We start from the raw sequence: 15,892 nt of genomic DNA on the forward strand, positions 1-15,892 counted from the left end.
AGGCCATGTGTGTCTTGGCTGCAGGGAGGAGGTGTGGCCAGGGGAAGCCTTCAGGGAGGGAAACACACTGTCCTTTCAGTGTTCACAAGGACTCCTCTGTGTGCCCGCTGGGGTCACCTGTGGCAGCCAACACCCCACACCTCCTCAGAAGACAAGAGCAATGTATTTCCTCCCAGGGTGCAACCACCCTCCCTGTCCTCCTGAGGCCCCTCAGGGCCTGGAGCCAGCCCAGGCTTTCCTCTTCCTACTCCCCTTATCTCAGAAGACCACTCTTTTCCTGATCTACTCAGCTGCCATGTAGACTGGATAGAGCCTGTCCTGGTCTCTGTAAAGAGTGGAGGGATAGATGCCCAGTTCTTTTCTAGTGAAAAAAGCATCGTAGCAACATCATAATACACGTATCACATATCATGGTAATAGTAGCCGCTGCCGTGTGAGTGGCTGCTGTGTTCTGCAGACTGCGCTGGGCACACTGCACACATCCCCTCTCCTCTAGGACAGCTGTGCACCAGGAGGAACGGATGCTCTCAGTCTCATTCTCTTCCCATCCCCAGAGCACCTGCTGAAAAAGAGGTTGTTGAATGAATGGCCCCACAATAACCCTGTGTGAGGGAGTTTATCCTCATTTGACAAAGTGAAGCTCCCAAGCATTCAACTACTTTGCCAAATCTCACACAGCTGATGCTAACCTTACACATGCCGGAGTCAGGGTCATAAGTCTTGTCTTATGGGAAAAACACCTGAGAACAGGTACACAGGCACAATGAAGTGATTATACTTGTGGAGAAGTTAGTCCTGCTAAGGTGATTCTCAACCTGGCTACCTATTGAAATCATTCCAGAGTTGTGAAACATACTGATCTTTGAGTCCTTCCTAAGACCCTCTGATTTCATTGAAATGGGATAAAATCTGGGCATCAGGAAAGATCTCTAGGCTATTCTAATGTGCAGCCAGGGCTGAGACCCACTAGCCTAGTATGCATCAGTTATCTGCAGCCACAAAAATGCTGCATAACAAAATACCTCAATGGCTTATAGCCATAAGCACTGATTTTTATGAGTCTTCAAGTTGGTGGTTTCAGCTGGGCCTGCCTGAGTGTTTCTTCTGGTCTTGGCCGGGCTCTTTCACTTGTCTGGGCTGGCTGGCTTTTCCCTGGTCTAGACAGGCCTCATACTAGATGACTGGGGTGATTGGCTGGGTGCCCCTTGTCCCATCTTCCCACCAGCTAGACCTAGCACATCCTCTTGGCAGTTGCCCAGAAGCAGGAGAGGAAGCACAAACACACATTTTCCAAGCTCTGTTAACATCCCATTGGCCAAAGCAAAGCCATGGCAGAACTCAGAATCAAAAGACAGGGAAATAGACTTCACCCCTTAAGTCTGTTATGCAGCATTTGTGTGGCTATAGAGAGGATACCTGGAAAGTCACATGGCAGAGGATGTGGATACAGATCAGGGTGAAGAACTGAAGTCACACCCTCAGTTAACAGGTGAACTCAGGCTGTGTGAGTCATACTATGCCCCATTAGGCCTAACTAAGGTTCAACACAACCAGCGGAGAATGGTTAACCCTTAACACAGATATTGAGATTATGTAGTAGACAGAGGTGCTCTACCACACAGGTGCTGGGCTATGTAGATGAGTCCCAGCACCCTTCTAGCTTCCTTGCTGAGGTTATCTCATATGCCCTATTGCATGTCAATCGATTAGTAGTGGCTGCCTGGAAGACTGTGTTGAGGAGTCTGAGGCCCTGTCCAGACTCATGGGAAGAGCATCATGGTTGATTAGCAATGTCTGCCATGGCTGCAGGAGTGGGTGTGCTAGCACTCATCTCCCACGTTTGCTATGGTAGATGAAACCCTTTCCCTAGCCCGCTCCCATCATCACTTTCCTAATACCTTTCGCCTCCCTTCTCAGTCCTGGTCTCTGTCTTTACCCTCTTTTCATTCCCAGCACCCTCTGGCACCAAGACAGAAGAGCCCTGGCTGGCACACGTGTACACCTTCCAGGCCACACTCCCCCCCCAACACCCTTCCTACCACCACAATACTCCTGCCAGACCTACTCTAAAACACTATGGTGGTTTTATCTCAGTAATTATAAAAGATTAATATTCATAACTGAGCGGAAAGGGCCCCTGGAAGCAAATTCTCTGGTGCCCAAGTCAGAGATACATATCTGATGAGCGCTCTCAGCCAGAGGGGAGCGCAGGGCTCAGGAGGCCCAGCTACCTACAGAGGCCGCTCTCACCTCAGGGCAGCGGGATTAGCAGCACCTGGCCTGTGCCCTGGGGCCCACTGTTGAAAAGGAGACAAGATTCCTCACAGAGTTGTGTGCTGGGGGCCCTGTATACATTCTAGGATGATTTATCTTATTTGTAATTAAATTATACTTGGGGGCCCATGAAGCAGAGGAGAAGGGTCTGCTTGCTTAATAGGAGCAGCAGATAAGGGGCAGGGGACAGAGAGAAGTCAAACTGAAGAATAGCCAAGGCCTAGTATGAACCCAGGTGTGGCTGAGAAATAAAGCCCAGCTCTGCCGGCCCAGCCCCCCAAGAATTCCACCTCCAGCGTCTTCCTGTGTGGAGTGCATCTGGGGTGCAGCAGGCTAGGAGCTCTGAGTGCACGTTGGCAGTGAGATCCATGACTGTTATCAAGGGATGGTCACCCTGCAGAGGTGGATGCCCAGCAACCTTCCTTAATCACCTGCTGGGGGCACAGGGAGGGCAGATCACAGGCCTCTCTCCTCCTATTCCATTCTACATTGGGGACAAGAACCCAGGTCCTGCGGGTCTCCATCCAGGGTGCCTTCCTATGGGTGCCGATTAAGGCTGTGCCGGCTGCAATAGCCAATGGACCCCAAATCTCAGTGGCCGAGCACAGCAGAAGTGGATTTCCTGTCCATTTAAAGTCCTGCCCCTCCACATAGTCATTCAGGAGGCCCGGCTGATGGGAGCTTTGCCGGCACCAACACAGGCCTTGAAAATCATTCCGCTCTGATGGGGACAGAGAGAGAAGGTGAGGAAGGTGCAGGAGGAGCTTAGTGGGCAGGCCTAGGAGGGGACCACCACCACCTCCTGCCAGCTCAGCCCCACCACCCCAGCAGGTCCCTGACTCCCTGGAGACTGCAGTCCCCCACTACAGATGGGGAGTCTGGGCTGCGCTGGGCAGTGGGCCACCACACCTGAGACGGGGGTCTCACCCACAGCCATCTCTGTGTCTGGGGCCCAACCTCCCTCCCTTGCAGGGTGTAGAGTTTTCACCTAGCAGCGTCTCTGGCCTCTGCCACTAGTTGTAGTGCACCCCCACAGCTGTGGCCACCAAAAGTTGTCCAGACATTGTCAAATGCCCCCTGGAGAGCAAAGTTACCCCTGGTTGAGAATCACCAACCTAGAAGAATTGATCATGATATAGACAAAATACCACGCTGAAGAGAGAATAGGGATGGGGCGCCTTCCCGATTGAGGAGAGAGGAAACTGGAGGTCGGAGCTTCTGGAGGCCAAAAGGGGCCCAGGATAGATGGGTGACCTGGGAAGTGGGCCAAGCCCCACCCCGCACAGTGAGCCCATCAGAGGCTTCCTTCAACCTGTTCCCATGCAGCCATGGCAGCTGCACGGTCCCTGTGCACTGCCACCTGTGGGGTGGCCCTTGGTCCTTGATCTGGGGACTGGGGGGACAGTCAGTGGGCTGCAGAGCTGCCTAACCAAATGGGGAAAGAACAGAAACAGCAACTGAAATCAGGATCCCTCACCCTCAGGGAGGGAAGGAACTGAGCGAACCTCTACCTGCATCCACCCTCCCACAGGGGAGGTCACTGCAGCCTGCTGAGGAGGACAGGGCGCACCATTCCAGAGTTCCCACCCTCCTGCCCCACCCACAGCTGGGCTGCCGTCACTTATGATATCCACCTAAGGACGAGGGTCCCTGGGGGTTACTCCCAGGCAGGGAAATGGTCACCATCCCTATCCCATTTTGCGGCTTTGAAAATATTTTAGCCTGCCTCTGGCCCTACCTCCTATCACCTCATTAGCTGGAGGTTAAAAGAACTCGCCAGAAAAAATAAAAATATATTGGACATGATTAGGGTGCCCCGCAATTTTGGCAAGAGGGCTCCACTGACAGTGTGAGTCTCTGCGTCCAAAGCACCAAAACCAGGAGACAGGAGGGCCCAGCAGAGCCGGGCTGGGAGAGAGCTGGGCTGGAGAAGCATTAGCGGGATGTTTATTTGAGAGCCTGTTTAAAACTCTGAAACATTCACCTAATGGGAAAATTTGAAAAGAATTCAACTGGATTTGTCCTTGTTAAACTAGCATTAAGGATGTTTAACAGCTGTCTTGGGCACATCACATTAAAATCCAGAGATAGACTTGACAAACTAATGGTTTTGTTTTCATTGGGAGAGTGGGTGAAAGGAGGGGACACCCTTGGTGGGGCTCACAGCTTCTTACTCCGATAAGCCTGTCTTCCCTGCCTAGGGACCTGGCCTGTGGAGGAGCTGTGTGATGGGACCTCAGGAAGGGGCCCAGCTGGGGCAAAGGCCCATCCTTGCACCCACAGTGCACCAGCACACCTTTCTCTCCCTGCCAGGCCAGCTGGGCCCACACTTGGTGATGAGCCGCAGGGAGGTAGAAGCTGATACCTGGAAAGGGGACCAGAGGGCAATAGGATCCCGGAAGTCTATGCTGGGGCCTTTGAATCAATCTAAACAATCAATCTGCCACCTGTGGGGTGGTCCTTGGTCCTTGGTCTAGGGGCTGGGGGGACAGTCAGTGGGCTGTTAGTCAGTAGGATTAGGGTTAAGGCACTGATTCTGGAATGGCCCTGCTCATTTCTATACATAGTATCCATTACCATTCATTCATTCATTCACCGTCATTCACTCATTCATTCTGCAACGTTTCTGGTTATCCAGACAGAGATAACCACACACAGCCATCGAGGGCAGGACACAGAGGACAGATTTTGAGGGGTGCTTAAAAGGCTCCTAGCACAGCCTTGGTGTAGGGCTGGGGAAGCTTCCTGTGGACAATCTCAACCTCTGGCCGTGAACGTGCTACATACCTGGGCCTGATTGTGGTGTCAGCTTCAGGTTGGGGACTCTGCACACTGAACATGGTGACAGTGCTGGCCAGCAGTGGGGAACCTGCAGTTGTGATGTGGCCTCTCGACTGAATTCAAAGCTCACAGAACAAATCCCTTTATGTGTAGCAGGTGGCTGGGAGGTGGACAGGAGGAGGGCTCTAGGGCAGGTGAGGTTTGGGCAGTCCACCTGCCCCAGGTCCCTGTTCCCCTCAGGCCCCCATCAGAGGAATCTTCTTCCTCTTCCTCTTCCCAGAGCCATCACGCTGGAGAACACCCTTGTCATCCTGTCCACCGTGGCTCCTGATGCCGGCCGCTACTATGTGCAGGCCGTTAATGACAAGAATGGTGATAACAAGACCAGCCAGCCCATCACTCTCGCCGTGGAGAGTAAGTCAGCCTGTGGCAGGGCCTGGAGCCTAACAGGGAGCAGGGCGTTAAATCTAGGGAAATGGGGCTCCAGGGGATCATCTGAAAGATGGAGTGGTGGGGATGGGGGACGGGCAGGCAGGGGCCCTCCCAGAGCAGAGAGGATGAGGAAGGGCTGAGCCCTGGAACCCGCTCCTGTGACACGTCTGAGGTCCTGCATGGGGAGAGGAGGTGCTTAGCATGACTGTTGTCAGGGCCACCAGAGGCCCAGGGCTGTGGGACAGAGCGAGAGAGTATATGTGTGGGTGAGTGCTCAGGTGAGCACCCCAGGAGAGCACTCGGGTGACTGGGAGATCAAAGCTTGTTTTTGAAGAAATATACTAACTGCCTCCATGCAACTGGCACATAAAAGGCACCGTCTCTACTCAGAGCCAGGAGGTCCCCACTAATGGGAACACAGTCCCTCTGCCCAGGCGTCTCTGCCTGTAAGTTCCCCCCATCCTCAGACACCCCCAACTCCCTGGGAGAGGGAGGCAAAGCTCTCCCCAAGAGAACTCGGCACCCAGTGGGACGCACATGAGGGGTGACTCCCTCAGTGTGCTTTGGCACAGACATTTGTCAGGCCAAGACTGAAACCAGATTCTCTGCACTGATGAGATGCTAGGATGTCCCCGCTCCACTCCCAGGCCTGTTCCCCTGCTGGACTAGCCTCTCCTTCCACGCTCCTTCCCCAGGACAGAGAAGGTGGAGTGGGTAGCCTGGGAGGCCAGACCAAGGCTTCCTGCAGCAGCTGAGCTGACGCTTGAGCTGGGGGAGCCAGATGCTCACGTCCCTCCACATCTGTACGATGCCTGCTCCCAAAGCAAGTCTCATTTGTCATCCCTGATGCACTGGCAGGCGCCTGTCAGTGGCAAGATGAGGGTGCAGCCTGTGGGGAGCCTTGCTGTGCCCCTCCTCTGCTCCCAGCTTCTGTCTGTCAGTGCCTGCAGGGCCCAGAATAGTCCCAGTCCCTGCCACCCCCATCCCGGCACCTTTCAAACCCCAGTGGGACTCCTTCCTGCTTCTCCCTCCCTAACCTAGACCCGGATTCCATTCTGGATACTGACCCATCAGGGCCACGGTGTGACCTCTGACATTGACTTGGGCCAGGGTCTCAGTCGAGTCTCAGCAGCCTGGGCCCTGACCCATGACCTAAGGCTGCTGTTTCTCTAGAAAAGAAAATTTAGTCAGGGGAGGGAGACAGTTTTCCCTAATAGGTGATGGTCAGCTGTTTTCCAGGGACCAGATTTCCTGGAATCTTGTGGGATCCAGTGGTTTGGTAGGGTTAGATGCATGGAAGTGGGTCATGGTCCAAGTCAAAACCAAGCATCATCCTGGGTGACTCAGTTTACCCTGAGACCCCAGGTCAGGGGCCTTCCTCTCTGAGCCCCTCCTCCTAGGAGTTAGCCTGGCTGCTCCCACAGCAGACTGGAAGAGGGGGGAATCTCAGTTCCCTGCTTCACCTTAAATCACCTCCTAGTCCTCCAGCTGGCCCCAGGAGGGAGGGCAGGGTCCCTCTGCCCACTTCCATCCACCCAAGCCTCACCCATTTGGCTGATTCTCCCAACTTGCCACTGCCCAGCTCCCACTTTAATAAGGTGATTGAGAGCAGAATCAGCTGATTTTTATCAAATTTCTCTTCCTGAGAGTGAATGCGCTTCAGAACCCTGCTCCTCTTTCTGGGCCACAAATCCCCCAGCCCCACTGCCTGCCAGCCAGTTTCTGAGGAGCAGTGGCAACTTCACCCACTGCCAGTGCCAGCTCCCCTCCTCCCCCACCCCTTTCTGTACTCTCCCCGACACACCCCTTCTTCTGCCCCCTCGGCTTTGAGTCCATGCCCCTCTGAAATGGAGAGCAACCCAGTGACCCCAGGAGTAATCCTTCACTCAGGGTAACCCTGATGACCTCACCAGAACTGTCTTTACCTGGGTAGTCACCCCACACCAGGGGATCACACTGTCCCACAGAAATACAATGTGAGCCACATAAGGAATTTTACCTTTTTCAATAGCCTTATTTTTTACAAAGTAAGAAACAAATAATATTCATTTTATTAATATATTTTATTTAACCCAACATAACTAAAATATTATCATTTTAATATGCAATCAGTATAAAAAATATAAATAAAATATATATATATATATTTTTTTTTTTTTAGAGGCAGAGTCTCACTATGTTGCCCTGGGTAGAGTGCCATGGCATCACAGCTCACAGCAACCTCCAGCTCTTGAGCTTAGGCAATTCTCTTGCCTCAGCCTCCTGAGTAGCTGGGAGTACAGGTGCCCACCACAATGCCCGGCTATTTTGTTGTTGTTGTTGTTGTTGCAGTTTGGCCCAGGGCCGGGTTCAACCCGCCACCCTTGGTATATGGGGCCGGCGCCCTACTCATTGAGCCACAGGTGCCGCCCTGAATAAAATATCTTACCTGGGGTTGTTTTTGCATACTAAGTCTTTAAGATCCTTGTGTATTTCACACTTAGAGCACATCTCAGTCTGATGTCAAATTTTCATCTGAAATACGTGATCTGTATTTAGATTTCATAAGATTTATAACTGAAAAGGTAAAGTCATATTCGCAAGTTGTTCCACATATACTTAAAAGTGTCCTAATAACTGGATTGGGGAATCTGTTCTTAATTAAATGTAAATTAGTTAAGATTAAATAACATTAAATCAAAGGGGCAGCAGCTGCATTTCACAGGCGCCGCACGTGTGGCCCGTGGCCTGTTCTTTTAAGGAGAGGTTATGGCTAACACTCATGCCGCACCACTCTCCAGACCTAAGTCACGTGGTCCCTAAACCTCAGTTTCCTCATCTTGTAAAGTGATGCCTATGGCAAGTTGGGAGGAGTAAATGAGATGTCTGGGAAGCATTCTCACAGCAGATGTCCCTTGTTGTGGTTTTTATGCAAGGCGTACAGGGGCAGTGGGATCCAACTTGGTCCCATGGAGGAGCCCCCTCTGCCTCCTTGCACCCTGGGTCCCCTATCTGTGGCAGGAGCTCCCCTAGAAGATACCTCTCTCCTTTGCTCAACCTTGCCTGTTATGTGTATAGGTTGACCTTTGGGGCCCCATGTGGAGCAACCTTCATTCATAGTAAATCTGCTCCGGACCACCCTGTGCTGGCTTCAGTCCCAGCCAAGGCAGGGAACAGTGCCCTCCCAGGCCCCAGATCTCAGCCACTGGCTCAGACAGGACCAGGCAGGTCCTACACTGGGGGCCCTGGGGGACACCTGTACACATGAGCTGGGTATGAAGAGGGTCCCCCCAATCCCCTGCCAGCTACAGACTGATGTCTTCTAGGCCATCCTGTCCTTTCCAGCTTTCAGCACTGTCCCTGCTTGAGCCTCTGTCCAGAGAATGGGTTTAATGAGGCTGTGTCCTGTATTTGGTGCCCCCCCACCCGACTGGTCCCCAAGAGAGGGAGACAGCTTAGCACAGTGCTCCGCAGCAGGACCCTCCTGCAGAGGATGGGTCCATGCCACCCCTGGTCATCTCTGCCTCCCTCCGTCCACCCTGAGCTATCCCCTTCTGCCTCCAGCTTATACCAACAGCCCATTCTGTTGGCATCGCTGCATACCAGCCACTGTCTCAGTCTCTGCTGAGCTCACCTAGCTCACCCTTACAGCAATCTTCAGAGGCAAGTGGTCGAGTTATTATCGCCTATGGTTCACAGGTAGGAAAGTTGAGGAAACTGGGCCAGACAGGTCACATCATCCACTTCCCAGTGGCATTTACTAATAACTGGTTTCCCGACTGCAAAGGATGACCGTTCACCCCTACCCAGGTCAGCTCACAGGCTCAGTCCCCATGGGGTCAGTCTCAGAGGGAGCACCGATCTCCCTTTCAACTGGCTGCCCTTGGAAGGGAACCCTGTGTCTCCCTCCCCAACTGGTCAGCCTTCTCCATCTTCATCCCCAGATCCAGATCCAGCCTTCCACTGGCTGCCCTACCCCCTAGACAGTCAACTCTGCTAGAATCCCCCTCCTAGTACCCCCTGTTTCTTGACCTTCCAGATCCTACCACCACACTCTGTCCCTGGAGGTTCTCCCTGCCAGTGTCACTTCTTCCTCCTCCCCCAGGTGATCGAGCCCCCCCAATCTAGTTCTCAGCCCTCAGTTCCTCCCGTTCTCCCCCATTTCCCAAGCTCCTCGGATCTAGCCAGGCTCCTGCTCTCACCTGGTGTGCCTACACAAATGGCCAAAGGTCCCCATCAACAGTGGGCTCCTGCCTCTTCAGATCCCCTCAATGTCTCCTTCAGACATCCTGCCACCATCCCACCCTCAGCGAGACAGAATCCAAACTCGTCTCCCTCCTTTGACAACTAGTTCTCCCCCAGGCCTCCATTGTCCTCCTAAACTATCTCTAAACATACATAGGCCTCTGTCTTCCTCCAGACCTAGACCACCCCAAGCCCCATTGATTTTGTCTTCTGGTTTAATCTCTGTGCCCACCACCGCACCCATCTGAGGCTGACTTCCAGCCCAGAGCTGGACCCTACAACCTCAGCAGTCGGCCTGGCCTGACCTCTTCCCCTGCACAGTGGGTTTTCTCTCACATGCCAGCTCTGGTCTGTGGGTTGCACTGTGTTAAGAAAGATTCTGAGAATACATCTGCCCTCAGGCAGGAAAAGGGCTGTCACCAAACAGCACTTTCTCCTGGAAGGGGCAGAATGTGGCCACGACCCATCACCTCTACCCTTGTCAATGCTGGCACTGTGCCCACACCCTGGCTCACACAGGGCTCCGGCTCTCAAATGCCCTACCTGTTGTCACTTCTGCGAGTCCCTGGAAGCTACCTACCCACCCCAGTCCTGGGAAGTGCCAAAGCTTTGCCTGGTCCCTGTAAGGCTTAACCTCAGTCCAGTGGCCCCCAAGGCCTGTCACCCCACTCTCTGGGTTCATGACCTGGTCCTGGGGTGGTGAGTAGAGCTCATCCCGCATAGGCAGCAACCCCCCAGGAGGAGAGACTGTCATTTATTGAGCACCGACTGTGAGCCACACCCTCTGCGCTCATTCCAGGCCCACTACGCCGCCCCCACCTGGACCCTCCTTCCCAGCACCCATCACATGCATCATTACTTCCTTAAGCCCATGAGCGTCAACCTGACTTCCTCCCGGAAGGCGCCCTCTGTGAGGACAGACCCCTCTGTCTCACTCAGCAGGGAATCTCCGATGCCTGGTACACAGCCTGGCATGAGCCAACCATTCACCCAGGAAAGATTGCTGAGCCAGGGCTGAACCCACACAGCCCTCAGAGGTGGCGATTTGTATTTCCATCTTGCCCCTGAGAAGACTGAGGCTCAGGGGGGTGAAGTGACCAAGATACCTGGGGCAGAGGTCAGGCCTTCCTGACACTGCAGGCCCCCATTCTCTGTGACACGGCCTCCTGCCCCTGTATACCCCCACCTCAGGCCCTGCAGGCTGCCGCCTGGGCCTGGACATGTGCTTGGTCCCTTGCTGGATGTCAGTCTGCCCTCCATTCTTCCTGGAGCCAACGAGCCGGCCAGCTCGGGGCAGCACTCATATTTCTAGACAAGCTCGGCTTCCTGCGGGCACTCTGTTTACCTGGACTGCCAGGCGGCCCTCCGGCTCAGGCTCTAACTGTCTGTCTCCTCCTCGTGCCCCATTAATCTGGGCCGCGGTACCTGCGCACCCCCACATGTAATAAACAACTTAGGCACACTTTTATGGATTCAGCTATATCAGCAGCTTTCAATCCGATCGCTCTTTATGGCACCTACATGAGGCTTTTATATTGTTGCAATTATTTTGCTTTATAAGCTTCCTTTCTTTCCTCCTTCATTTTACTTTGTTTTTTTACATTTTCTTCCCATTTTTCCTGGGCCTTTTCTGTCAAGTCCTGGAGTCAAGGTAGGAAAACCTTCCTGAGGGCTGACTGGGGTGGCCCAGAAAGAGAGGGGGGCCACTGCATCCCTCCCCTCCCCCCAGCCCCATAAAGGATGTCCTGTCAACTCTCACCCCGGGCCCCGCATGTCATCCTGGCCTGCTACTTCCAGAGCTTTCTGGAAGGGTGCCAACTGGATAGATTTGTCCTGAGAGTAAAGGCCCTCAGAGGTCGTATTTTCAGGAGCCGTGGAGCAGGTGCACAGAGAATTGGAGTTTCTGCCAATACTGAGCCTACGCTGACCCTTGAAGATAAAAACCTGGCCGCTTCCTAAAGAACTCAAAAAAATATAAAAGGAAATGCTATTAAAAGAATTTGGGGGGTTTTCTTTTTCCCCCCAACAAAATCCACTCACGGGAAGTTCTTGCTAATTCTGATCATTGATCCTGAGATCTGTATGATGATAACTCTAGTTGCACTCATTTATTCAGCTAACAAACGTCTGTGAGCACCTACTGTGTGCCAGCCATCATTCTCTGTGACTGAGTCAGCTCAGCTGCCGTAATGGTGCCATAGGCCAGGAGCATGCGCCATAGACAGTTATGATTTCACAGTTCTGGAGGCCGAAAGTCCAAGGTCAGAGTGCCAGTGTGGTGTAGTCCTCTACCTGGCTGGCCCACCATTGCTCTCACTGTGTCCTCACATTGCACAGAGGAAGAGAGAGTAAGCTCTGGTCTCTTCCTCTTCTTCTAAGGACACTAATCCCATTAAGGGGGCCCCACCCTCATGACTTCATCTAAACCTAACTCCCTCCCAAGTCTCCACCGAACGCCATCACATGGGGGGTCAGGGCTCCCACATATGACTTGGAGGGAGACACAGTTCAGTTCAGAGCAAAGACCCATGTGCTTCTGCCTCAGGCATTGTATTAAAATCCTATGGCCACCATAACAAAGTACCAGCAGCCGGGCAGCTTATTAAACAACAATTAATTCTCTCCTGGTCCTGGAGGGCAGAAGTCTGAAATCCAGGTGTAGGCAGAGCAATGCTCACTGAAGCTTCTGTGGGAGGATATGTCTTTCCTCTTCCTGGCTTCTGGTGTTGCTGGCTCTCCGTGGCATTTCTTGCCTGTAGATACATCACTCCGATCCCCATCTTCACATGGGCACCTTGCTTGTGTGTCTGTGTCTAAATTTCCCTCTTCTTATGAGGACACCAGTCATAGGGGAGCAAGACCCCACCGTGACTCATGTGTCTTCACCTTAACTCACTACATCCACAGTAACCTTGTTTCAAAATAAAGGAAACATTTTTAGCCGCCAGGTAGACATGACTTTGGGGGTGGGAAGGACATCGTTCAGCTTGGTACAGAGAGTATGGATTCTGGTAGAGGAGGTGGGTGCTAAAGATCTAAACCAACAAGGTAAGGGGAGGATTCTAAGGAGAATAGAGCTGGATGGTGTGGTGAGGGAGGGAGGTGTGTCAGGCTGTCCAGGGACATTGGGTAGTGACTCATCAGAAGAAGAAGAGGGGCCAGATAGTCCCCAGGGTCAGTATCTGGAAGTTCAGCTCTGGGGCTGCCCCTGTGACCTCCTGCTCCACTCCATGAGTCAAAGTCTTCCATGGCTTCAGCCTCTAATGGGGCTGGATAGGAATGGGGTTACTGACCTTTGCACCCAGCTAAAATCTGACCTCTCCCTTAGATGTTGGGGGGCCTGCAGACCCCATTGCACCCACCATCATCATCCCTCCCAAGAACACCAGCGTGGTGGCCGGGACCTCGGAGGTCACCATGGAGTGTGTGGCCAATGCCAGGTGGGTCACACACACCCCCCCAGCCCCAGTTTCCATCTCCCCTGACTTTAATGCTGTTCCTGAACTCAGGGAGAGTAACCACAGTCCTGCAAGGCTGCGTCCAGACATCCAGCCTGTCCAGGACATCCGGGGCATGGGAGAAGCCCAGAGTACAGCAGACTGCCTCTCAAAGTAGGACCTTGTATGCACACCAGTGTGCAAGAGAGACACTTCACATGGTGGTTTAAGAGTGCTGGTTGACAGGCAGGCAGACCTGGGATCGGGGCCACTGAAGCCCCTTCCCAGCCACCTGCAGCCCTCACCTTCCTACAGAGGAAATAATCCTTGAGCAGCCCTGGAAGGCAAGCGGCTAAGTGCCTTCCCGTATGACCTCCTTTCCCCAACAACAACCACATGGCACAGGTGTCACCACCCAAAGCCCCAGAAGGGCAGGCAGCCTGCCCATAGCAGAGTTGAAATGTAACTGATACCCCGAGGCCATGCTCACCTCCTTGCCCTGGGCCTCAGTCAGCTCAGCTGTAAAATGGGAGTGATCTGAGTGCTGACCTCCCTGTAAGGGGAGGAGTGGCACCCTGACACCTCGTAAGTGCTCAGCAAAGGTAAACTGATATGTTGTACAGAGAGCCAGACTGATGTCCCCAAGGTCCCCTGGAGCCGAAGATTTCCGAGAAGCACGTCCCTCTTGCAGCATCTCTGAGAGTGAGCGCTAGGGAACCCGAGTGTGGCCAATGCTGCCAGGATGCCCCTGGGTGCCCTAAAAGCCCCGAGAAGACCCCCAGGGAGAACCTGCCCAACCTCACCCAAGGCAGTGTTTCCCAGATTTACAGAGCTGTGGGCCCTTCTTCCATGGGACTCTGCCACACACCCCGTGGAACTAGCATAGGCCCACTTTGGACCTGTCCTCTGGGGTACACCCAGTTCTGTGCAGAAGTGCCTGGAAAGGCCAAACCCCAGGAGCTTGGGGGCTCAGGGGTCAGGAATAGAGGGAATCACACACCTCCCTTGTGATTCACGGTGGGTGGGGGCAGATTTCTCTGTCTGCGCTGGCTGCCCTCTGCACCCTCTGGGCCTCTCACATCTCTCTCTGCCGCCCCTCACCCTTGCACTTCCACGTTGCTGCTGCATGTCTGGGTGGGACGCGGCTGGGGGCGGCTGCTTGCCGGGGCTGCTGAGCCCAGTTACCGCCCTGCAGCCAGGCCCTGTCCCACATACAGACTTGCCTTAATGTATTCATCATCACAGCAACCCCGTGAGCAGGCACAGCTGGGTCCATTTGCCAGATGGGGACACTGAGGCCCCTAGATCTTGCACGTAGAGAGTAGCCAGGAGGCATGCGACCCCAGGCAGGTCCTCCGGAAATCCCTGTGGCTGGACACTCCCCCTCCCACCCTGCAGGCCCCTGATCAAGCTGCACATCATGTGGAAGAAAGACGGGGCGCCACTGTCCAGCGGCATCAGCGACTACAACCGCCGGCTCACGATCCCCAACCCCACGGGCAGCGACGCCGGGTACTATGAGTGCGAGGCCATCCTGCGCAGTAGCAGCGTCCCCTCTGTGGTCCGGGGAGCCTACCTTTCTGTGTGGGGTGAGGCACAGCAGGGCACCTGGGGCTCTCCTGTGGGCCGGGGGCAGCTCAGCCAGCAGCCTCCTTAACAGTGGCCCCCGCAGTGGCTGGATCAAAAGGAGCAGGCTGTGACCCGCTCCCCGGTCCTTCCTCCTGCAGAGCCGCCTCAGTTTGTCAAGGAGCCGGAGAGACACATCACGGCAGAAATGGAGAAGGTGGTGGACATCCCCTGTCGGGCCAAAGGTAACGTGGTGGTACGGCTGGAGGGACACAGAGGTCCCTGTCAGGGACATTTCTAAGCCCCACCCCCTTCTCAAAGCCGCATCCCCAGCACAGAGTAGTCTGCCTGGGAGAGGTACCCAGGAACCACCCGGGCCAAATCACCATCATCTCCAGCTGGAAATCAGCCCTTATGTTACCATAACGTGAGAGTAACAAATGAACCCAAATCACCGTAATTTCAGGACAGGTGGCAGGCCCAAATTGCCCATAATTTGAGAGTTGTAGACAATGCCAAATTACTGTAATGTCAGAACCAGCAGGCCCTGGGTGTGTCTCGCCTGAGATGTGCCTCTTAAGCTCGGCCTGTTTTCTGGGCCATTTTGCTCCGTCTCCTCCTACCGCTTTTCCTACTTAACCCCCCTTGTCAGACCTGCAGAAGAATTTCTACTTTCCCCTCCCTATCCTCTCTCCGTCTGATTCAGCAGAGCCCAAAGACAGCCCGCAGCCAGGATGAAATCCAGGATGATGGAGAGAGAGGAGCGGGCACAACGGGAGGCATTGAGCAAAGGGGCCAAGTGTAGCTCTGCGGGAGGGAGGCTCGCGCCGGAGGGGTGAATAATGACTCCCCTTCTGAGACTCTGCAAGGGGAAGGCAAAGATCATTCATTCATGCAACAAATATTTTTTGAGGGCTTACCATGTGCCGATATTGCTCTCAGGGGTGGGGAGATAGCGAATAAACCAAACAGGCAAATCCCTGCTAGTAGCAGACGTAGATTCTTGGGAGGGAGACGGGCAAGACAATAAACAAATAAAGATGCCTTATTTCACTTTATCTAAAATGCCACGAGTTGCAAGATGCCCCATTATTTTATGTACCACTAAGAAAGAAAAAAGGCTGCCAATTAAATTATGACATGCTGTCGATTAGAAGACACGTCTCCATCTCAGAGAT

General features: G+C 53.7%; 1 protein-coding gene across 1 annotated transcript in view; it reads left to right on the forward strand.

The window, feature by feature from the left end:
- Positions 1 to 15,892, forward strand: part of SDK2 (sidekick cell adhesion molecule 2) — a 248,615-nt gene that overhangs the window by 157,283 nt on the left and 75,440 nt on the right. The window contains exons 5-8 of the mRNA XM_012802853.1: positions 5,336 to 5,469; positions 13,040 to 13,151; positions 14,547 to 14,737; positions 14,876 to 14,959. Of these exons, the coding sequence (XP_012658307.1) occupies positions 5,336 to 5,469; positions 13,040 to 13,151; positions 14,547 to 14,737; positions 14,876 to 14,959 (521 nt within the window). The remainder of the gene's footprint in view (positions 1 to 5,335; positions 5,470 to 13,039; positions 13,152 to 14,546; positions 14,738 to 14,875; positions 14,960 to 15,892) is intronic.

Source organism: Otolemur garnettii, unplaced genomic scaffold, assembly GCF_000181295.1.
Source record: "Otolemur garnettii isolate 467f Iridium unplaced genomic scaffold, OtoGar3 scaffold00018, whole genome shotgun sequence".
Taxonomy (NCBI): domain Eukaryota; kingdom Metazoa; phylum Chordata; class Mammalia; order Primates; family Galagidae; genus Otolemur; species Otolemur garnettii.